We start from the raw sequence: 24,331 nt of genomic DNA, 5'->3' as shown, positions 1-24,331 counted from the left end.
CACAGGAAACTTGTGGGTGAGGTTTGTTGCAGAAGGGCATGAAATAGCCCATCCACACCCACATGGTGCACTGCAGAGAGATGCAGAGGCTTGCAGAGTCCGTGCTCACAGAGAGGGCTAAAGCCAGGTACAGAATCTGCATCAGCGAAGGCATTCAAGACTCGACTAGACAAACCCTGGAGCAGACTCATCTGATTAGACTTGTTTTGAGCAGCAGGTTGGATTAGATGACCTCCAGAGGTCCCTTCCAATGTGAATGCTTCTATGACATGTATTGTCTTGAGTCCAATGTCTGGGATATGGACTTTGGATGTATTCTGTCTCAGATCTCTAAATAAGATACCTCAGCTCTGCTTCCCATGCAAACTGTAGTCATGCCAAGTATTTCCAAGTATGGAAAGCCAACACAGCAAATATTTCACCAGTTTAAGAACTAGTGAAAACAACTTCAGCCAGTTTAAGGACTGGATAAAGCAGTTGCTCCAGCTCACTTGGCAGGCAAAAAGCAGCCATTCTTTAAGGCACAGTTTCTACCTTGGAAAGATGTGAGATATGAGCAATACATAATGATACACATTCTCCTTATTGGCTGCAAAAACACAATGGTGAGTTCCTCTGAAATTGCTTCCTGCAGCTTTATGCAAGCACTGAATAACATGAGTCTCCTTCCAGGGGACATCTGGGAGGAGGAGGAACAATCCACAACTCATCAAGATTAATGAATCCACTGGAAACAGGTGGCTCTTGTTCCAAAAGCACGAATTCTTGGCTGTTACAAAGTTTGCTTTATGCTCCAGTGCAAACTGGATGGGAAGACGGAGATGGGAAAGACTAGTTAGCATTCCCAGCTGGAGACCTGCTGCTCCGGAGAGGAGAAGTGACCCACACTTAGCTTTCCAGCTCATGCTTTCACCACCCTCTGAACTTGCTCAGCTAAGCCAGCAGGAGAGGGACAGCATGGAGATCTTCCTCTCTGCAGATACCCTGGCCACATCAACCTGCACAGCGGGGGAAGGTGCAGCTTCATCTGGCTGCTTTCCTCTCCTGTCATGGGCACTCATGAAACAGCAACTACTGGGACAGAGGGAAGATTTTTGTCTGAGGAAAGAAGGCTGATTCAAGAGTCAGCCATGCCAGACCAAGGGTTCCTTGGAGTCTTGGAGATGTTTTTCCTTATGTGGCCTTCAAATCAGATGCCATTTAGTGCTGTAGAAAGCAATATACAGATGCATTCAATGGTGTCTCAGTCCCCTGATGCTTACCTTGCCAAAGCTGCCCTTCCCCAGCATCTTGTGCAGGACAAAATCCTCAATGCTTAGTTTTAGCTGCACTTGGTGCTCTTGCTGCTCCTGGGGCTGTTCTCCTGAGTCTGACTCTATCAGAGATTCCCCTTTCATTGTGCCCTCCACTGGAGACTCCCAGGAGACGCCCTGTGGCTCTGCAACACACATCAAAGCATTCAAATAAACCCCTGGAATGAGTGGAAAATCCCCAGAACACTTACAAGCATTGTGCTTAGTGTCAAAAGGGTATTTCAAATACACAGTGGCCATTTCTACTAAGTAGATTGGATCTGCTCCCAGTTTACTCCAATGTAACTCCACTTTTTTCAGTGGCATTACTCCTACTTCACAAACTCCTTCATCCGCCTCTTTGTTTTACGGCAGCGAAACCATGACCTTCATTTCTGGCTGCCTGTGTACTTCAGTCCTTCTTGCTCATTGCTGTTACGATGCTGTCCCATTTTTTCAAGGTCTTCTCAAGACCCTTGGCAAAGCAAGATGAAAAGATGGAACAGCATTTTCATACTAGGCACCTACTATGGATGTGAAGCTCTGATCAAGTATTCCAGCTGTCCTGGAGTGGAACTACTCAGATTTTCTTCATTACTATATACACTTGGATATATATGAAATTCTGAGATATCCTGGCCATTACTGGATTTATCCCATGCACTGAAATACACACTGCTGTACTGTTCTAAATTGCTGAACAGCAAGAACACTACTCATCAGACAAATAGACCCACATGTAAAACAGATGTGAAACCATCTGGGGCTTTACTGATTCATATCAACGTAGCCAGTCCTACTTGTAGAAAAGAAAGAAAGTAAGCACAGATGGGGATATCATTTATTTCCCCCTTGGGGGCAAAAGTGTACTATCCCCAGAGCTCAGATCACTATCACTCAGCTCATTATCCCCAAAACCAGCCTCTGAGGCTTGGTAGCCTGCTGTTGCACAGTATCAAACCCAGAGCACTGTTATAAAGTGGCTCTGCCATGCTTTAACCAGTGCTTTCTGACATTTTGCTCGAGGTCCAGTTTCCAGGGTATTATCTTCAGACAGGATAGTATTAATGTGCACTAATAGCAGCCTTCCAATACCTGAAAGAGGCCTATAAGAAAGCCAGAGAGGGACTCTTCATTAGAGACTGTAGTGATAGGACAAGGGGTAATGGGTTAAAACTGAAACAGGGGAAGTTCTGGTTGGACATAAGAAAGAAGTTCTTTACCATGAGGGTGCTGAAGCTCTGTCACAGATTGCCCAGAGAAGTAATAAATGCTCCATCCCTGCAGTATTCAAGGCCAGGTTGGACAGAGCCTTGGGTGAGATGGTTTAGTGTGAGGTGTCCCTGGCTAAAGGCAGGGGGTTGAAACTGGATGATCTTAAGGTCCTTTCCAACCCAAACCATTCTGTGACTCTATGATTCCATCATTCTATGATTAAGAAAGTGGGGCCTGGGTTCTCAGCTTGACTTTTGTTTGGGGTTGCAGCTGAAGATACACTGCCCCAATCCTTGCTAGGCTTAAGTATTGATTCACTTGTGCTCTTCTTTCTCCCTTCACATTCTGGTAGATGCATTTTAAAGCTTGTGGGAGGCCAAAAACCATTGTGTCAGTACCATGATAGGGCTGCTGCAGTCACAGGACAGTGCTTGGAGGGGAACCATGCAGGTGGAGGGGTTCTGAAATGACCATTTAAGTGGGTCGCATTGGTATAATGAAAGATGGTGACATTTTTGCTCCTAATATTCAGAGTTCTGTGACTCAAACAAAGTTTCTCTGACAAAGCAGACAAACAAGGGATTTCCCCAGGAGACTTTAAGTTTTGTTTGACGCCACTGAGCCCCCAGTAGCTTTGTCCAAAGTCTGTTAAAGCTTCTCCCCAATCTCTCATTCACCCTCCTAAATATTTGTTCTTGTAGCACAGGGGGCCCTGAGACCAAGATCAGCTCCTGGGCAATGAATGAATGAATGAATGAATGAATGAATGAATGAATGAATGAATGAATGAAGTGGGAATCTGTCAATGGTTTTCAAAGGTACTGGGTGTCAACCCACAACCAAAAATATGAAAAGAGACAGAGAATTGGCCATGGTGATCCCAATTCCCAATCTCCTGTTTAGAGCTTGGTTTCTCTATAAAGTTCTCAGATTTTACAGTTTATGTGTCCCTAAAAAGGGAACAAACATATTTTTGCCAGTGGAGGTGTGAGATGTGCTCAAGCACCGGGTCAGAAAAAGAGTTTAGGGGTTAGCTGGATGAATGAAGGATGGTGTCTCATTTCACTAGAGGCTGGATGGCATGGAGGAAATACTGGTTTATAGAGAAGGAATCAGGCTCTGATCCTATCTGCCATGTCGAAGTGATGTTGTCAGGAAGAGTTATTGATATCCTGAGATGAGAAAGGATATGTCTTGCTCTAGGCTGGAAAGTTTCATGAAAGATTCACTGGCTAATAAATTCCTTTGTCACCTCTACATAACCATGGACCAAGCAAAATAAAGCTAACAAAGCTTGCTGCCCCATATCACCTTTTTTTCCTGTTGTAGACGCTGGCAATGGCTGAAGCGGTGTCACCTCCTTCGCAGTAACTGGGAAGCCAATTTCAAGAGGTCCATCCCTGGAAATCTGCTCAGTGTCACGCTGACAGCGAGCCTGGATTACAGAAAACAGCTAATGTCATGGTTTTGACATTTTGAGCCATGTGTCATGTTCATTAAATCACAGAGTGGTTTGGGTTGACTAAAGATTATTTAGTCCCATGCCCTTGCCATAGGCAGGGACCCCTTCCACTAGAGCAGCTTGCTCCAAGCCCCTGTGTCCAACCTGGCCTTGAACACTGCCAGGGATGGGGCAGCCACAGCTTCTCTGGGCACCCTGTGCCAGCTCCTCACCACCCTCGTAGTGAGTAGTTTCTTCCTAATATAATCTAAACCTACCCTCTTCTAGTTCTGATGTGATGGACACTGTGGCTTCTTGACCGTGACTGTCACAGAAACCAAGATCTAGAAGAGGTCTTTGCTATGAGACAGGCATCTCTGTACCTAACGTTCAGGGGTTTGGTAACATAGAGGAACCTGCAGCCTTCTGCGATATGTGCTCTGCTCAATGCCCAAATTACTTGCACTGAAACAAACACTGAACAGTTGATCCTCCTTTCTCCATGTGACTCAAGACTTAAAGTATTTACCTGCTGGGTGCTCCCTATCATTGCCAGAGCTTCAGCCATTAGTTTCTGGTTAACTCCACAAAGGTTTGCTACTTTCGTCTGGCACTTGTGATGAACATTCATGCCACATGCTGAAAGAAAGAACAAGAGGTGTCAGAACAACAAAGGACTGTGAGGCTGCAAAGGCTTTGACATGAGGTTGGGCAGGAGCATGTGGCCAAGGGCAGAGATAGCCACATGAACAGCTTAAAGCTTGGGCACCATTTATGTCTCATGGAATGGCACTTGGGTCATTTTATTTGTTTCTCAATGGAGACAATGTTTTTTACATCTCTTTCAGAACAAAAGGTCCATTTCAACATCCATCAGCCTTTGCAGCTACAGGCTACCAAAACTCACAGTGGTACTAAAACTTAAACTCATAGTTTGAGTATATCAGCTCAGAGATAAACCATAATCACAGAACAGGATCTCCCCATTAATACAGGATTATGTAGATGAAGTGTCTTAGGTTTGTCTGCTAGTGGAAATAGAGCATTTAAGTTAATACTGGGAGTGATTTTGGAAGGTCAGCAGTACCCCTGAGATGTTCTTTGCCTTCTTGGGAAATGACTCTTCAGTCTCATGGACCACGTATCTTTCTGTATACTGACAACTGTCCTCACTGAAAAATGATACTCCTTGAAGGCTAGTCCTCTTGACCACTCCTTCACCACCCTGGATGGCATCTCACACTGGTCTTGGAGGTATAATAAATGAGATTTGGTTCTTCAGGTTGCAACCTTCTAAAGACAAGGGCCCACTCCCATGCTCAGGTTGTGCCAATTACATCAGGGACTCACCATCACACTTCAGTCCTTGCCGTGCAAGGCCCCAGAGGAGTGTGCCACAGTGCTCACAGAATGTTGGGCTCTTGTAGTTGTAGACTTTGAAGCGGTGAGGCATGTCAATCTTAAACCGTTCTTTATGAAACTGCAAGAGAAAACCAAGTTGGCAATTCAGCCCACCTCAGCTTTGCTCGGAAAACCGGGCTTTTCATAGAATCATAGAATGGTTTGGGTTGGAAGGGGCCTTAAACATCATCTAGTTCCAGCCTTCTTCCATGGGCAGGGATACCTTCGACTAGACAAGGCTGCTCAAAGCCAAATCCAACCTGGCCTTGGACTTGTACGACAGAAGTTGGGATGTCTATTGCCCTTTCATCCTTGGGTATGACCATCAAGAAGAACTATCTTTAGCTATTATTTCGAATATACAAAACCAAATAACTGCAATTCAGTGAGAACCGGGTAATTTCATCCCTGGGCTTGATCTTCTGGCCAGAGAGCTGTTTACATCTCATCTATGCAACCAGCCTCCCTTAATGCTCAATGGAAAAACAATAGCACTTCTAAAAATTATTCATCTCCTCCTGAAAAGGATGTCTACATTTGTTTTAATGAATCAGTCTTGGAAGAGCTTATTTCTCTTCTTTAAGTACATAGGGAGTCAAAGGCAGTGACTAAGTTGGATACTGCTACCCTGTTGATGTCAGAAGACAAATGAGATGAATCTCATCTCTCAAGACTGCAGGAGAACAGGAATCAAGGTAGGACTGAAAGCAAACAGAAGCTCTGGAACATAACTAAGGAAAAGGGAATAGTCCTATCAAAAGATCAAGTTCCACTTTTGCCTACTAAAAAAGAGGGTTTATAATAAAGTGATATGAGAAAATAAAACTAGTGATAGTGGAGATGCCAGTTCTTCCACTCACTGCTTGGAAATCTCAGATAACCCAGAGTAGGATGTTAAAGTGCTGCTTCGAAAATTCAACATAACATCCTGCCTAACATCAGGGAATGAATAATTTCCTCCAGTAAATCTCCACCTCATGTCCATGACTTCCCCCTGAGATATACTTCATACATTAGAAGAACGCCAGGCTTGATTCAGCAACTGCTTATTCAACAACTGCATTTGAGTAAAGCACAAGTAGGAGGTAATGAAACCACTGGGAATGTAAAAGACAAAGGTCACAGATCAGATCATACAGCCTTTAATTCAGTAGCTCCTTTTGCTTCATCAGAAGTTGCTTTACAGCGATGTAGGACAGATCTGAATGGCATTCAAGCTTTATTAAAAGCAGCCAAACAATAATACATACCATTGTTTCTCTGCTATTGACTGCTGATCCTGTACACTTGGCGATTACTTTATCAATGCATTTCTTATGAATGGCAGCGTTACACTCTGAAAGAACAAGCGTATCACGGTGTTGATACAATATTCCTTCAGAAAAGAAGAAGTAAATAAAGATAGTAACAACATCAGAAAGGTTTCTTACGTCTGCATTGATACCCTTGTTTATTCAGTCCCCTGAAAGAAACAGAGAAATGGTTGATGCTGAATTGTCTGAAAGCCTTGAGGGAAAAAAAGAGAGCAATGCTTATAAAAGGAACAGAATAAAACAGCTTTGCTTTTTATCAGTCTTTATAGAGCTTCTCTAATTAAAACATCTTTGTTCGATCTAACTGTGGAGTGGATTCTCTGTGGTTTTCACTGCCTTTTCAGCACATACAGTCTGAATTTCACGATACCCAAAGAGCAAACTGGGCTGTAAAGAAATGCCGGTGCATTTGGCCAGAGATCATAGAATCATAGAATAGTTAGGGTTGGAAAGGACCTTAAGATCATCCAGTTCTAACTCTCTTCCATGTGCAGGGATGCCTCACATCAGACCATGTTCCTCAATGTTCTGTCCAACCCAGCCTTTAACACTGCCAGGGATGGAGCATTCACCACTTCTCTGGGCACCCTGTGCCAGCGCCTCATCACCCTCACAGTAAAGAACTTTTTCCTTATATCCAACCTGAACTTCCCCTATTTCAGTTTGAACCCATCACTCTTTGTTCCATCATTACAGTCCCGGATAAGGAGTCCCTCTCCACCGTTCTTGTAACCCACTTCAGACACTGGAAGCTGCTCTGAGGTCTCCACACAGCTTCTCTTCTCCAGGCTGAACAGCCCCAGTGTTCTCAGCCTGTCTTCATACTAAAATATGAAGGGAACTTTCACAGTTGGAATTACAACTGTGAACCACATCCTGGAAGTGATGCAATAACTCGACAGGTAAGATGTCAAACGTCTCACCCTGCTGTCTTACTGACAGCTGGAGCACAGATAGCCATTGGAGAATCATAGAATCATGGTATCATTTAGGTTGGAAAGAAGCTTTAAGATCATTGAGTCCCACCATTAACCCAGCATTGCCAAGTCCACCACTGAACCATGTCTCACAAGTAAGTGCCACATCTACCCAAGAACTGGTCCTGAGGATTAAAAGGGGAAAAGGCAAAGATCTATTTTCATTTACCAAACAAACTCATGGCAGACAGAGCAGAAGGTGGGTTGTGGAAAGAAGGTGGCTGTGAACTCGTGACACTTGACGTTATGGATTTTGGCCTGTTTGATGGCTCCCCTGCGCTGGTGCAGGGAGAATGCTTCAGTCTCACTGTCAGCCAGGTCCTTTGCATCTGGGGAGAAAGGAAACAGATAACTGTCTGATAAGGTGCCTTAAGAAAATGCAGGTACCAAAACATTAAATGACTGAAGTTGATTCACTGATGGAAACGAGTATTTTTAAGACATACCATTTTCTGAAACCGACGCAAGCCTTGTTTGTATGGGTTTTTATCTGCCATCCCTAAAAGGACACTAAAATGACTTTAAACTTGGGGCCCTGAGCTTTCTTGAACAGTCTTAATGCTGCTTTTGAAATGTAGACCAGAAATTTCCCAAGGAGAGATAATTTGCAATTAAACATGAACTTCTAACTTTGTATAGCACTGAAGAACCATGACCTAAACCAGATGAAAATGCATTAAAATTTATAATTATCTATATATGCACAAACACACTTGTATATAATATATATGGGTTTATAGCAGAATCACTTATGTGTACAAGTGTGTGAGTAAGCACCTATGTATGTTCCTAGGATATTCTTTGGCTTGCTGTTTTTCCATGCCAGTAGTTGCTTTGCTGTTTGCTGTATCCATGCCATTATTCACATTTAACCTTTATTGAACAGCAACCGAACCAATTCTGACTGCACATGCATATATATACACACATGCACTTATATATGTGTTTGTGTCTACAAATCTAGATGTGCGAGCTTTATCTCACTCTCAATCTCTGTTTCCTTTTACTCACACAATGCACAGCAAGTTTCACAGGTATTCTGTGGAAACTGGCCCCATGTGCGATCTGATGCTGATCTTGCTATTTGTAATACAAAGACAATTTGTGTTTTCTGTGCTTTGGCCTCTCTGACATAACATACAAGGAGGCAACAATAGTCTATTCCATATTAATGGATGGAGAAAATAGCAGTATGGACATGCTTTTATCTGCTTTCAGTACTTCTGTGTTTCTATGAATAGTTGGTCCTTCTACGTACCTGCACCTTACAGCTTCACCCACGTCTGAGGGTGTGAGAATTTTGGCATCAAAGACAGGAGGATAAGATAGAGCATTTGGATTGCAACCCATTTTCTTCCACAAAGCAAAACGTATTTCACATGGACATCAAACTCTGCAGGTGGGATTTGGTTCCCAGTGAAGACACATAAACTCCTGTGTGTCCCCTCTCCAGGGTGACTAAGCTGTTGCTATGTCCCTGGAGGTCTAGCTTCAGCAGTCAATGGAGCGCAGTGAATGACTCACCTTGCAGCAGAAACCTGCATGTTATCAGATGAATCACTCTCTAGGTTCTTTTCCTGTTTTGCCTAGATTGCTCTTGATCTTAAATGCCCAACTAACAAGTATGCTTAGCTGTTGTCAACCTTTACATCTGCACTATAATGCACACCATAGCAGATGTTACATGCTTACATACAAGTATAATGATTTCAGAGGGAACCGGATCCTTAGGTATCTATTCTTTCTTGATTATAATGAGAAAATCTACCATTTTAGTGGTAAACCGGCCAGAAATCTGCCTTGCAAATCAGAGAAGAGTCAGTCTTCATCCCTACTACACAATAAAAGTTGCTTTTCTGGGCTGCTCATTTCAAACCACTATGATGGTTCCTAGGAATAAATCAATAATCACATAGGCATCACTTTCAGTGAAGACACCAGCTCTGCCCCACATAACCAGAAATCACATCTATCAATAGACAAACTAAATCACTTGCCACTTATTTCCAGGAAGTATCTTGCATTCATCAGCATTCTTCCTTGAGGCTTCAGTTCTAGCTGGTTGAGGTAAGTGAAAAACAAGAAAGAGAGACCAGTGCAATCATTAATCAGTCATTCAAAGAAGCAGCAATCATTTCAGATGACTCAAAATATGTCTTTTTCTGAGTGGTATTTGATGAATGTCAATTAATAGTAGCTTTTGGGTTGCTCATATCAATGTGGGGCAAGAAGGCATGGTAGGAGCAGCTATAGAGAAAGGAGGCTAGATCACCTCTTATGAAACACTTGCAGTGGCATGATAGAAGGGATAAATATGACTAAATCACTGAAGCTGTAGGAAGGATTTTAGACACTAGTGCAGGACCAGCAATATCTATAGAGTAAGCTGCTTGCTCCTGGTAGATCCTGCAAGTTGGAAGTGAGACCACCTCAAAATAAGCCAGCTTCAGAAAGGCACTTAAAAGGTGTTAAAATCTTTTACACACTTGGTTCTGCAAGTCTAACTTCCATTACAGTCAGCATGAGTGCTACTACAAGCTTACTTAGGCATTTTTTGGGCCTTCCCACTGGAGTTGGAAATTCCCACCTATCTGAATCCATAGATGCCTTTGTAAATCTGTATCCACTTGCCTAGGTATAAAAGCACCTACATTCAAAGATTTCTTTAGCCTGAGGATCACAATAGTGACTTCCTCACTCACCTCCAGCACAGCCTGAGCAAGGTTACCTCTCTGCCTTCCAGAGGACACAGTGCCCTTGCACAGAAAAGTGAGAAAACTGCTATTCTCTCTCCTCATGACCCTTGCAGGATGGGGTATCTGGGACCACCTTCCCCAGGTTGTGAGTAGAAAGATCTCAGGAGATGCTACCAAGCTGGGACACAACAGGATCAGGGTCTCCCAGCTCCACTTGACCTCAGGTCTGTTACCCTTGATGCAAGCAAGCAGCAGACCAGACTATGTGATCCCTCTTCTCCTCACCAGGCTACTGCTACCCATGGCTTTATAGGCTGGGACTGGAGTCATGCTGAGAAAAGCCTTTTGGTTTTCAATCCCCTCCTTAAGCATCTTAATTACTTCCAAGATATGTGCTAGATGTGCAAATCTCTACCATATCTCGCTCTGAGGTCTGCTAAGTGACTAAGGCCTTTTTGACTTTTCTACTCTCTCCGTAACCCAAGCAGCTTAGCCTGAGAACTGGCACGAGAAACAAACAAGCAAACAAGGAAATAAGTTTCTCAGTTTCTCTCCAAATGACTTTTCACTTTATAGCTATTCACAGCATGACTACTGAATACTACATGTTAAAGACTATTATCAAGAACTTTCCTGCTTGGGCTACCAGGGAATATAGCCTTACATTTAGCGTCCTTATGAAGGCTGTTACTTCAAATCTATTCCACTATAACTCATGATTTTAAAGGAGTTCCTCTCACATAAATCTGAAGTCAGGTAACTGTGAATCAGTTACTTGACGTTAGACTAAATTTTTTAAGCTGTTTCCCAGAACACATAAAATAATTCACATTTAGCCACTCATATTACTTATCTGTCCCCAGTGGGGTTTGTAAGCAAAGATTGATATGTGGGCATAGCTCCCCTGAACCGGAATCCCTGCTAACAGAAGCCATATGTTTCAATATAGAATCATATAATAGTTTGGGTTGGAAAGCACATTAAGATCATTCAGTTCCAACCCACTTGCCATGTTGATATACCAGTTGATGTAACAGCAGCAGGTAATATAATGTGCCATGCTCTTTTATTTTGACATGCGTGGAAATCTTTCGTTCAAGTCATACCTATTCCTTGGATGGCAACCAGTTCCTCCTGCTCTGCTGGTTACAGTCACAGCATGGCACGGACACAAGGCATTATACCCTATCACATCCCACAAGAGGAAATAAAGATGCTCACCCACATCTCTGTCTTCCCATTGCTCTTTTTGCACCTCTCCGCCAGCACCTTGAGTTCCACCGTGGTCTCTGAAACCATTTCAGCACTTTTGTCCTTGACGATGATGTGCATGACCCTGCCGTTGTTGATGTGGGCATCGAAAGTGCTGTTCCAAGGTGGGTACATGGTGGGCTTCTTCTGCACATACACTTGGCCATTTTCTGTCAAGAAGAAGTGCTGTGAATTGCCTGGACTTGCTTCTCATCTGCACTAAGTCCCTGAGACAGGTCTGTGTTATTTACCCACTTAAATTTCTCTCTCTATGGTGTGTAATGGACCATGTTAGAGTGTCTTAAGAGGATATTATGCGGAATGAAAACTAGGATGGGATTCATCTCACTTAACTTTAGATGTCTACAATGTGTATGCCCATATCTGAGCTGTCTGAGCATTGGTTCCATTCAGAGACAGTGTACAGAATATAGTCAATATAAGTCAATGGAGTTAGGGTGTGTTCATTTGACCAAATACAGGCCTTTACCATAGAAGAGAGAATTTCCACTCTTGACTCCATTAACCTTGAGTGGACCTCAGATGTAGACTCTGATGCTCCTAATTAGATGAATCTCATCAGTGATAACCAGCTACATGTATCATATGTCCCATAGCAATGCATAAACACCAGGTTTGCTTCAATCCCTACAACAGTTGGGTGCACTTCATGATTAATCTTCAGCTGGAGCCCATGTCCTTTCAGTTGCTCACTAATTCCGGGTTGTTGCTACATGAACTGCAGACCTGCAACCACATTCACAGCGATGCAGTTTTCAACCTAGCAAACTCTTGCACTTCTTCTTCACACATTAATTCCTCTTCCTTCACAGCAGATTCATCTTAACGTAGTGATGGGTAAAAACTGGGTATTTCGGAGGCTTAGCATTAGCTTGTAGAGAGTTCTCTCTAGTCAGTTCTCTCTGAAACGAGTTTCAGCTAGGTCTATTTATTTCATACAGCCTGTTTTATTTCATACAGCCCTGTAAAAGGCTTGGATTCTTACTCAAAGTAAATTCTATTTCACAGTTACTTTCTGCAAATTTTCAACCCATCAAATGCCAAAGCTGGCGGATTGAGAGAATAAAAAGCAGTCGTGCGAGCAGCAGACCTGTGACACCTGTCTCCTAAAGACCTGCTCCTGTTTCCAAACAATCCCAGCCTTTCCCTCATCCTGCTGGAAAATCACATGCAGCCAATAGCCTGGAACGTGACACATGCTGGAGAAGAATCTTTCCCAGTTGGAGGACTAATTCAGGTTTCTTCCCTTTGCTCAGCTTTGATTTACAGAGGTGGGAGCTCCAGTATTTCTAAGGCTTGGACCACATCTTCAGGATGGACTAAAACTTGTAAACAAGCTCCAAAGTTATTGCAAGCAGGAGGGAAGGAGAAGAAAGGAAGTAGTGATTCCTGACTGTGTAATATTCATCTCAGGAAAGGAAAGAATGTTTACTGGGGAGACAACAACTATCAGGGCTGTGAGATAACAAAAACCTGCCTTCACCCTGTGCAATGGAGAAATGACTGCCAGAGCCACTACACAGATTGTACTTACTAGATAGCTCTACATTGAGAAAGTAGCTTCCTGAGGAGAGGCATGCAGGAATCTCCAGCCAATACTGACTTGATGAGATTTCATTCCAGGACCGACCACCTGTAGTAGTTCTGCACTTGGTTTGATCGCATAAACTCGATTTAGGCTGCAGTACACTGATCATCAGCACTGGTCTGCATCACAAAACTTGAGCAGAGATCATTCCTGCAGCATAAAATCACTTCTCAACCTTCTTGTGCCTGGCATGACAAGTGGTCGTGCAGCTGTATTTTAGGTTCAAACTCAGTTTCACCAAAGTTTAGAGCACCTCAATGTAAGGTGAATCCATCTCTATCAGTTCAGTGGGGTTGACTTTCACATATGCAGATTGAGGCAATCATATATTAAGCTCATTGTCTGCAGACTTAATTCATTCCCATCAAGCCTTTAAATATATCTATAACACACTCTTTATAACACACTCTTTCCACAAAACCAGACAAACTCAGACCTGAAAATGAGGCATAAACTTCCCAGCACCACAGAGAACAGGAATCTCAGTAAGGACCATTATTTCTTTGCTACATCAGCGAAACTCCATGGATGTGAAACAGCACTTGCAAAACAAGTGCTTTTGTTTGCATCGCACTCCCAAACACCAGGCTTTAAATAAACAACCCTGGAATGTGAATGAAGCAGCCAATGTAAGGGATCAGACAGTCACCCCGGAACATCCCTGCTGATGTCTGTGGAATTCTGCCAGGGATTAACTCAGCCGTGGGTTCCTGACAGTTAAAATAGCAGCTGTCTTTCCCAAGCAGTAGCTTTTGCTGTGGCTGGGAGAGCTTTTCCTTGCGGAGTTCCAACATGGAGCAGGAGCTTTCACGAAGCAAATGTCACCAAGTCAGGTGGTAAAATGGCACCGGCCTGGGTGGCTTGGGAAGGAAGAAGCTATTCTTAAAAGGCAGATTCTTTTAAACTCAGGGGCTGCTATGATCTCTGAAATGTTTTGTCATCAGTAATAAATTGCTAGAACACTTCTAAAATGGGAGTTTTCTGGTTTTTAAAGATTATGTCATAAAATACCAAAGTCCCTTTTGAAATGTAACCGAGTGGAAACACACACACACAAGCACATACCCCAAAATCTGGGCAAGATATTTCCTGAGCTTCTGAAATTCTTTAGGGGTGGCCTTGTTGTGACAGCGCTGCGTCCACAGATGATGTGCATTATTCCCAGACCCCTGGAGACCTCTGTCCCAATGGCTTATTCATCACGGCTGGTTAACAACGGATGGTCTTTGGCATGAAGCCAAAGTTAAACTCCTTTTTTGGGGGAATTAAACGCATTTACCACCTACTGCTGCTGTCTTTGCAAAACCCAACCAATCAAACCGACCCCCTCACACTTTGCTAATGCACAAACACATATCTGATCCATAACAGGACATTACAAAAGTCAAAGTAGAGTCATCTACCAAACCAGTTCCAGCACAGAGCCTGCAGGGATATGGGACTGGATCTATCCTGGATTCAGCTCTAGGTTTGGGCACATCCTGCCCTTCATTCTGCACTCACTGCTGAATAGCAGTCATCTACTCTGAAGAAACCTTAATGGCCATGTGTCAGAGCACAAGGCTGGAAGCTGGTCCATTCCTACCCCTATAACATGCTACTTTAACCAATATAACTTCTTCTAGTTTAATCCCAGTGCCATTGAGTAGCAAGTGCTTTGTGAAACCTGGGAGCTGGAGAGCAAACTACAATCAAAATACCACAAAGCACGGATGCAGCTATTCCAGATATATTCAGCTAATGTTAGTCCTGAGACCTTCATTGTTTTTTGCCTTCTCTAAGCCTGCTTGAGCATGACAGTTCCTTGGGATTATCATGTTCAGAGCATTTCTGGCATTTAGAATCAGCTTATTTCATTAAAGTCAGACCCCTACCTCTGAGTGTACTATCTAAACTGCCCTTGAGCACTGGGTTTTTCCAGGGTATGATTCATCAGACCCATTATGGATGTCTTCCTCAAAATGAATCCCACCATGGAAATCCCTGTTTGATCCCCATGGTTATATACAAGGATAGCTGACTTGCTGTGCTAACAACATTCTTGCAGAATACTGGAATTATACAGGAAATGAGTCCCACCACGGCCTCATCTTGTTTTAGTCACCTTAAAGGTATGGTTAGCCATCTACAATTTCAAAGACCCTTCACCAGCAGCAGATTAACACCTCCTAAGGGTGGTTCAACCCACCCTAAGAGGGAAGTCTGAGATGAATCAATCTCAGGAGGTTCCTGTTACTGTCACTGATATGAGGAGTGCCTCTGGCTGCCCCACCATACTCTGAGCTATCATTAGATGAGTGCAATTACACCCTAGCAAACAGAAGTCTTTTAGTAGCGGGATGTAGTTTGTCTTATAGTCAGTGAACATTAATGGAGAAAAGTTCCCCCAAACACACTTCTGGATTTCTTGTTGGTAGAGATATTATTATTATTATTATTATTATTATTATTATTATTATTATTATTATTATTATTAATTATTATTATTATTAGTTTCAAAGGCCTCATTAAAGCCAAGCCCTGCAAGGTGTTGAAATAGGACACATTTTGATCAAAAAGTGGGATCTGAGGGATATCTTGTCACACAGTATTTCCTTTTCAATTTATCAGTTACCACATCTTCCATAATCATAGAATCATAGAATAGTTAGGGTTGGAAAGGACCTTAAGATCATCCAGTTCCAACCCCCTGCCGTGGGCAGGGACACCTCACACTAGACCGTGTCACCCAAGGCTCTGTTCTACCTGGCCTTGAACACTGCCAGGAATGGAGCATTCACAACTTCCTTTACTAATTTAGAAGATCATTTAAGCCAAGCTAAAGTTCAATGTGATAAATGCGGACTCTTAAAAACCAAACCAACACAGACAAAAAAAGCCCTAGTGAAATACTGAATTGTTTTAAGAGTCTAAAACTTCGTCTTTTAAACTGCTTAACACCCTCTGGTGATCAGAGCCATGGGTATCCTCAAGGTATAAAAAAGCATTTCTGAGTTGATTTAATTTTATAACAAATCACAGCAGTCAAGTTAGGAACTTACTAAAGATTGACGATAAATAACAACCAATATGAGGCTGAAGTTCCCTAACATTGAAGTTGATCTTCATGACTGTTGAATAGCAGAAGTGAAGGACTTCATCCTACCACTGGGTCTATTTTCATGCACGAGACATATAAGAAACATTTTCCCAATGAGGACTCATCAGCACTGTTCAATCAGGAAAAAGGAACAATCCATGCATCCAGATACAGAAAACAGCTTAGCAGGAAGTTTCACTTTCAAACATGTTACAATAGGTACATATTACATAGTGCAGCAATTATGCAGAGAAATTAACTCTCTCTGCAAAGACTGGGGCTGTTTGAGAGCTGTTATGTTTTAAATGATGGAATTTGCTGGACCTGCCAGTTCCTCAAAACCTGTAATAAACAAAGACAGGCCTCCCAGGATATTTCTAGGACACATGGATTTCATCTGTCAGTATCCCACTGACAGACCAGCAACTGCTCATAGAAAAGTGAAACCGAATACTCAGCTCATCTGCTATGTCACATGCTGGGACCTGTAATTCAGTTCATAATAACCTCAAATTGAAGACATAGATTTGTTTGTCTTAAAATCAGATTGATCTCAGGATATGACAAACCCAAACTTGCACTGTACTGAGACAAGAAAAGCACTTCATAAACCATTATAAAGATTTATCAATATGCTTTTTACGCACTAGAAATTACACAGTAAGGCACACACATCTTATAAAAGCTCACATGCATATTTAACGCCTCCCCACTTACCTGATTCCACAGCTTCTTTCACCATCACAGCACAGTATGGGTTAATCACCTCCCCTTGGGATGGCAGGTAAGGGCCACTGTCATAGTTGGATAAACCAATGCGCAGAAAGGGAGACATGACAAGTCCTGTGTCAAACAGAAGACAGGCGACAGTTGGGAAGAGTCTAAAAATTCCCTTGGTTTTAACCAGCCTCTTATCTCTGTCGGACAGGAATACGCCGACCGTTAGTTATCCATCCAGCTGGAGACTCTCTGACTTCCTCTACTGTCTAGCAAGATGATGGACTGACCAAGTGCAGCCCAATGTGGGTAAGGTTGCGTAACTCAGCTCAGCTGTGTAGCTGAACTCATTGCAGGGCTGGAAAGACCCACAATGTCAATTCTGAGTACTGGTGACTTGACACCAGTCATCAGGAACGACAATACACTGAAGCCAAATCAGGACTTTCTTAGCTGGGATAACCTCTGCTGTAATTTATGTTGAATCATGAGTTCAAGAACCCAAATGCGATGAGAATAGAAAGGCTTTCGGGAACACAAGGCTGTTGGAAGCCTGCAAGCTGAACTTGAAACTGTGAAATAGCTGTGTACTATTTATATACAGCAGGAAAATGATCTTGGGCATTCAACTGCCTCGGTGCTGACCCATATTCAGAAGTGAAGCTATAAAGAGAAAATTCAGCTCATATGAACCTCACTGTCTAGAGAGTGGAATGAAAAAGGACCTTAGGATAATTTTAAGCAGCTGGAAACAGGAACATACAAAATGAAGATGCCAAGAAGCACAACAAGCCTTTGTGTTGGTCTTCTCTTTCAGAGAGAATATTTGGTGAAGACAGAAGTTATTAACTGCTGTAGCTGGTGCCCATCCTTGTGCTATCTGGGTCCAAGGACTGGGATTTATGACCCAACTTCTGTGTCAGCTTCTGAGCTTGTTTTTCCTGGCTCCCATTCTAGTCAATGGGTAGCAGGAGGCACTTTGAACACAGCTGCAGATGTCTATATCTTGGACCACCAAAGCTAAAAAGTCCTATCACTAGCTGTTACCTGTCAAATACATTGACAATATACTGTTCAATTACAGCACCAAAAAGTTAAATGTCTTGTGGTGCTGGATGCAGCCAGGTCTCTTCATTTTACACATAAAATGCTCCAAGAGCACCTTCTCTAACCTCACACAGAAGAAGGTCTGATTCTTTGCTGGGAAGGACAGTTTCTTACCTGAAAACGGTGGTTTTCTGACAGACAAATTCAGTCTCTGGCAAGACGAGCTTCTCCTTTCGTCACAGTGGTGGACAACATGGAAAGGATTTTCTCAGCTGAAAGAAGTACGATAACTGCTCTGGCTGGGCTGACTTTAAAACTTGGACTCTCTGTTCAAAGAGACAGGAGGCAGGACCATCAAGGAGAGAGGAAAACTTGAGAAACCAAGACGTAGCCCTTTGCTTGAGTGTCTTCTCTCTTACCCAGCAGTGTGGAGCGATGAGTTTCCATCAGCTCCCTGTGCGAAAGTCTGGGGTGGCTGTAAAACTCAGACCAACTTTCTGATACTGCGTGGCCGGTTCTTGTTTTGCTTTTGTCCTGTATATAGAATCATAAAACAGTTAGGATATGGTGAGATCTTTTTCTTCCTGTTGTACAAAATGAACACAAAGAGGTACAGTTAGTACAGGGACTCAAACACCAACTATTCTGGACTTAACATTCACAAGTACTGGCACTGCAGCACTTCCTGACACTTTGGCAACACACAGCCTGTGCAGCCAACTGCAGCTCTTCTCTGATAGAGATCTCAGCAAAGGAGGCTTCCCAAGAGGTTTCCCTAAATTTGTAACCCTAAATAAAGCAAATCTATACAGCATAGGAAAACTCTCCTTCCCATTTCAGCTCCTGGATAGGTTAGCTAGCAACTGACCTGAGATTTCAGGAAAAGAACAAAGACTCATAAACCTTGGACACTGCACTTAGAAGAAAACCACCAGGTTCCTGGGGAAGACAGGATAGGACAGAAAGACTTGGCTCATGTCTAATATGTATCCCTAGGAATGCGCAGATCATGAGCCACCCGCAGCTATCATATTTACTCTGAAGACTGGCCAAGGCCCTCTGCATATGGCATTGCCCTCAATTGGGAAAACATCAGCATTTTGGAATTTTACAGAAGCTATTGGGGAAGACAAAGCACCACTTGGGGCTGGATGAAGGAGATCAGGATAATCCTGTTCTCCTCTGGATGAAGGTGGCATCTCTCTGAGGGCTGTTTCAGAAGCACATTAGATAAGTGTCTGATGAACTTACTCTAGAAAGCCATCTAGAATCATAAAATCCCAGGGTAGAAGGGACCTCAAGGATCATGTGGTCCAACCTTTCTTGCAAAGCATGGCCTAGACTAGATGTCCCAGCACCCTGTCCAGGTGAATATTAACAGTGTCCAGTGTCAGGGAATGCACCGCTTGACTTGGGAGATTATTCCAACATTTGATTGTTGTCATTGGGAAGAACTTTCCTCTTGTGTCCGTTTAGAATCTCCCTGGCAGTAACTTGTGCCATCACACCTCAACTTTCCAGTGTGACTCCTTGTATTTAGGTATTCAAGCACACGTAGCTCCGTTAAGAGGTGCAGTGAATGGTTTACGAGTGGTTCATGGCACAAAAAAGCTAAACTTACAGAAGCAGAGACATCTGATCAAGTTAAGTAAAAACCCCTCTTTAACAGGAACAACTATATGTATATATATGTCCCCCTGTTTAATGTAATTATTTATCCATTTCCTTTGTTTCAATTCATTAGACTAAAGACAAAAGGAAAAACAAATCAAAGGGTCTCTGGAGCAGAAGGGAAATCCATGTTGCATGTTCTGTCTGCACAATGTAGCATGTGTGGAAAGCTAAGAAGAAGCAAAGACTAAGACCCAACAGTTACAGCTGCACTATGCCTATTTGTGTGAATGGAGATGTATTCTCTCTGCTTTTACATATTCCACTATTACTTCTGGTGACTTCTGGGCAAGGGAAGGTTATGTATCCTCTTCCAAATGCTCAGTTCCCATATTCCTGGCTTTAAGAAACTATTGTTCCATGGACAGGAGCAGGAGGAAGTGCAGGAGATCTGTAAGTACTCCCTCCCGAGGACTTTCAAAACTAACTTTTAAAAACTCAGAGTACCAACCAGAATTGCTGGTCAACATGTTGGAGATCTAAGAACATGAGTGTTTTTAAAAGGAAGGTTTTATGATGACTCTTCAGCACTAATATGTAGCAATGCTATTAGCTCAAGTACTGTGTCATGTGCTGCCTTGTGCCTGACGTTCATAGAATCATTACGCCATAGCATCATAGAATGGTTAGGGTTGGAAATCATGTCATTTCAATGAAATCAAGGTAGTTGCAACATAGTTAAAACAGAAAGCATCTTGTGCTGCTAAATCACTGCTTCAAAAATCACTGGTTGGATGTGACAAGATGCTTGTTCATATCTGTGGATCTGTCCCCTAACCAGTGTCACTTGAAACTTTTCTCAGTCTTAATGCTGGACACCCCCTCCTTCCTCTCCAGTGCAACACTTCGTTTTAGCGTTGTGCAATCAAGCACTTCGTGGAAGATGTTTCCCAGAGAAGCTGTGGAGCTAAAAAGCTGTTCGGACATGGTCTTGAGCAGTCAGCTCTCTGTGGACCTGCTTGAGAAGGAGAGCTGGACAAGACGACCTTCAGAGATCCTTTCCAAGCTCAACCAGCCTGTGATTCTGTGAAAACATGGGTAGGACTGATCTCACCTAACCTTTGCTGTGTACAGCATCCATGTTTCTTTGTGCAGTAGTTTCCTGGGCTCCAAAGAGAGGAACAGAGAGAAAGCATGAGCAGGACCCATTTTAGACCCTGCATTAGCATGTGACGAACCTTTTCTCTCCTTTAGAGCAAAGGGGAATGCCTGAGGATGATCTGTTTACACAGTACCCACTGTACTCAGTACTCACTGTAGATTTTGATCAGATTCCTCAAGCCATTAAACTTCCAAAAATCCCCTGCACTGTATCAGATCTAAAAGACTTTGTTTTCTACCCATCTGCAAAGCATGTAGGTTTGGCACACCCAGTGCTGGCACTAGCAAATAGGTCTTGCCTATGGAAAGGCTGGATAAAAGCTAGCTAAAATCAGTTTACTGTTATACCAACCTCAAGTGAGCATTCTGCCCTGGGGTGAATTCCTTCACCCTGCCCAATAAATCAGACAGATAACTGGTTTCCTGCTTCTCTTTTACTGTCTTTCCTGAAATCACCTTGGCTTTGGCCCAAACATCTCTTTTCCAGGTCATACCTCCAGTGTTTGCTACTACAGGACTGCTACTTGGCTTGCATCCACAGCCATAAACAATTAAGGAACAACACAACTCAGCTCCAGCAACCTCTCGCTCTAATAGCAGCAGTTCAATTTAACACTAGAAGCAGCTGCACTGGATATGAAGAGTGTCTGCTTAATTTCCCAGCGGAAAGGATACTATAAGTTATCTAAAAACTAAGGATGAAATGCATCTTTTTATAAAGGGCCACATGCAACCTCTCCTGCAGTAAAACACTAATTGGTGTTCAGCCATGCTGCAGCCTGTTTCGCTGGCAGAGAGAGTTCTGCCCACTCCAGAGGATGATGCAACATATGGAAATCAGTCCCACATGATATCAGGAAGTAATAAACTCCTTAATATCCTTAATCAAATGTGGTTAAGGAGAGTGGAAGGAATGAGGTCCTGCTCCTAAATCAGCGGAAGAACTGTGTTGAGGACAGGTGCCTTTAGTGGGATTTATGATTTTTGCTCCCCTGAATAAAAATGGATGCATGAATGATACAGCAAAGATCGCAGTTTACTGAATGAGGGCCAATTGAGGGGAGGGGAAGTAGTTCTGGATTTGAGATGCTGCTTTCCTAATGTCATCAACCTCTCATTTTCAGAGGGAATCCTTCCAGCTCTCTCCCCTTTTTGAGGCAAAACTGTGCATGCAAAATGAATTCATAATCTGAGGATCAGCATTACTGAGAGGGAAAGAAACAAGGAGTTATAGCTGAAGGGGATGAACTTCCTTTCACCCCCTGAAAGGCATCTCCAAGCCAAAAAGGCAGGTCCTGACCCTGCAAAGAGCTGTTTATATAGCTGGTGGAGACCTGCACATGAGCATAACTCAACACATCTCAGGGTCTTCCTGTTGATTTCAAGAGCAACACTGAACGCCAGCAATGATGGCTGGAGTCTCTGTCTCTGCCCTCTGACTCCTCATATCCCAAGACTCTACGATAAGAATCAGGGATCTAAATAACTCCTTTGAGTTACTTTCATTTTGGGTGCCTGTGTCACCCATTATTTCAGTAGAGATCAAACTGGCCTGTTCACAAAGGAGGAAGTTTAGAATCCCACTGAGTTCCACTCAACACTTCCCACATTTTCCTTTTACAAGGGTGTGGATCAAAGAAGGCGAAGGAAAAGGCAAAGAATTTGCATAGCCATTTATTTTTCTGTCTTATTTTTCTGTAATGGAATAGGCTCTTTAAAAGCCTCTGGGACATCTTGTGATGCCATGTTTAGAGCACGCTGCATGTACCTGTAACAGGACCTGGTCTCCTATATATAACCTATAAACACGTCTGTTTGGACTCTGCTGAGTTCATGAGGTTTCTTCCTGTCGCATTTGTTGTGCACAAGCCAAGACTTGAACCTCAGGACTATTTTCAGATCTTATATCTGATTTAGCTACAGTAGAGATAATGCAGATGAGCAGATTTACAGCTGTGGAAGAATTGGCATTCATTCCAATGGGGAAGATGCAGACAATTGCTGCTAGGAATGCCAGTGGTCATTGCATAAATGTATGGATTCAAGGGTAGAATCTAACACCATTCTAGCACATACATGTATAGCTGGGTTTTAAAAAGGGGAATCTGTGCTTTGCTATCCTTAGGTCTCTGCATAACAATTGCTTTAACCTGACCTAAATGCAGGCTATGTACAAAGACATGGTACAGCTTTCCACCTCATCTGACAATGCAGTTCCCAAGCTCTTCCAGCACATCCTGGTGTCTGTGTATAGTCTGGACTCAGGGAACAGACTTCTCTAAAAGCAACCCTTCCTTTCATTACTTGACAAGCTAGTTTGCAGCTGAGCTGACTGACCCAGCATGGATGCAGGGACCTGTATTAAGCAGAAATGATGACACAGGAGATGATATGCAGCAACCGCATTTTAGTTGGGATAACGAAACTGTGAAATTGTAGCCTTGCTGCCAGCGAAGAGATGAAGGATGGACTCCCATGAATATATGCAGACAACTGCAGTGCACGTATGGGCTATCACCCCAGCTACTGTCATATCCAGTAAAGGGATAGAAGTGCTTGTAGGGGCGCATTACTCCATCCTAAAGAAGGCATTTCACATAAGTTAAGTCAATCCCATCCTGGAATTGTTGTTTCCCCACTGGGATTACATCTATCCCAAAGATGGCCAAGATCAGTCCTACCATGATGTTTCAATGTCCAGTGAAAAAGACAGGGTTTGATCCAGGAGCAGATGCATTTGTGTCTAACAGTTACAATAGCATGAAAAGACAGTGAAATACAGCCGGGTGGGGATGTCCTGCCTGGCTGGAGCCAAAACTATCTGCTCCAAAAGTCCCTCTAGAAATGGAAAGAGGGTCCCAATGCCCAGGGCTAGTCCTCAGCACTTGATTCATTCAAATAGAAGTATCCAAAGTCTTACATCAAAAGGAGAATCTCTTTCAGATGAACCTTTTGTTTTCTAGTAGACAACGTGAATTTATACATCTCTGGGGACACAAGACTTCTAAAGCTAAAACCCTTGTTATTTCTGCAAACTGGAGAGAAAAGCAGAGCAGACCCATGAAATCTCTACTTGGAATTAAACCCTCCAGGTCCTGTCCCTTTATTTCATCCCATTTAAAGAATGTTTGTCATGTGTGGTCCTGAAACAGAGCAAACTTGCACACTCACCTGTTCCATTAGAAAGATGTAGTTATTCAGTCTCCTTTGTAAATGTGTGTGTGTTCACATTAGTTTAGGTCTAGATCATTAAAAGCAATTTGTGAGGTTTACTTTCTTATTTTTCTGGAGGGCTTCTGGTTACTGTAATTTCCTGCATCACTCCATTTCTGCAACACTTGGGCCACACAAGCTCAAAAGAAAGGTTTTCAAAATAACCATCCCTATTGTACTTATTTACAGTTTTTATTACTAACTTTTCTTCTGAGCTTTTAGTTGGTTTCTAACAAACAGAAGCCAAATTTGAAGCAACGGCACTCAGTTTTTCAAACAGTGCACCCAAAATTCTTTCAAAGAGCTTT

General features: G+C 42.9%; 1 protein-coding gene across 3 annotated transcripts in view; it reads right to left on the bottom strand.

Moving 5' to 3' along the window:
* PRKCQ (protein kinase C theta) overlaps window positions 1-24,331 on the bottom strand; it is a 64,941-nt gene that overhangs the window by 28,886 nt on the left and 11,724 nt on the right. The window contains exons 2-13 of one of the 3 annotated variants that reach the window (XM_065669477.1): window positions 18,458-18,572; window positions 18,213-18,364; window positions 16,992-17,117; window positions 11,557-11,756; window positions 9,637-9,697; window positions 7,809-7,968; window positions 6,780-6,811; window positions 6,600-6,685; window positions 5,299-5,428; window positions 4,478-4,587; window positions 3,819-3,942; window positions 1,263-1,438 (exon numbers count right to left, since the gene is read on the bottom strand). In XM_065669477.1, coding sequence (XP_065525549.1) covers window positions 1,263-1,438; window positions 3,819-3,942; window positions 4,478-4,587; window positions 5,299-5,428; window positions 6,600-6,685; window positions 6,780-6,811; window positions 7,809-7,968; window positions 9,637-9,697; window positions 11,557-11,756; window positions 16,992-17,109 — 1,197 coding nt within the window. In that variant the 5' untranslated portion in view covers window positions 17,110-17,117; window positions 18,213-18,364; window positions 18,458-18,572. Of the gene's footprint in view, window positions 1-1,262; window positions 1,439-3,818; window positions 3,943-4,477; window positions 4,588-5,298; window positions 5,429-6,599; window positions 6,686-6,779; window positions 6,812-7,808; window positions 7,969-9,636; window positions 9,698-11,556; window positions 11,757-16,991; window positions 17,118-18,212; window positions 18,573-24,331 lie in introns of all 3 variants that reach the window. The other 2 variants (XM_065669591.1, XM_065669510.1) reach the window with 2 other exon arrangements.

Source organism: Lathamus discolor, chromosome 1 (assembly GCF_037157495.1).
Source record: "Lathamus discolor isolate bLatDis1 chromosome 1, bLatDis1.hap1, whole genome shotgun sequence".
NCBI lineage: Eukaryota > Metazoa > Chordata > Aves > Psittaciformes > Psittacidae > Lathamus > Lathamus discolor.
Note: the sequence above shows the minus strand (reverse complement) of the source record. Positions and strands in the feature narration are given on the sequence as shown.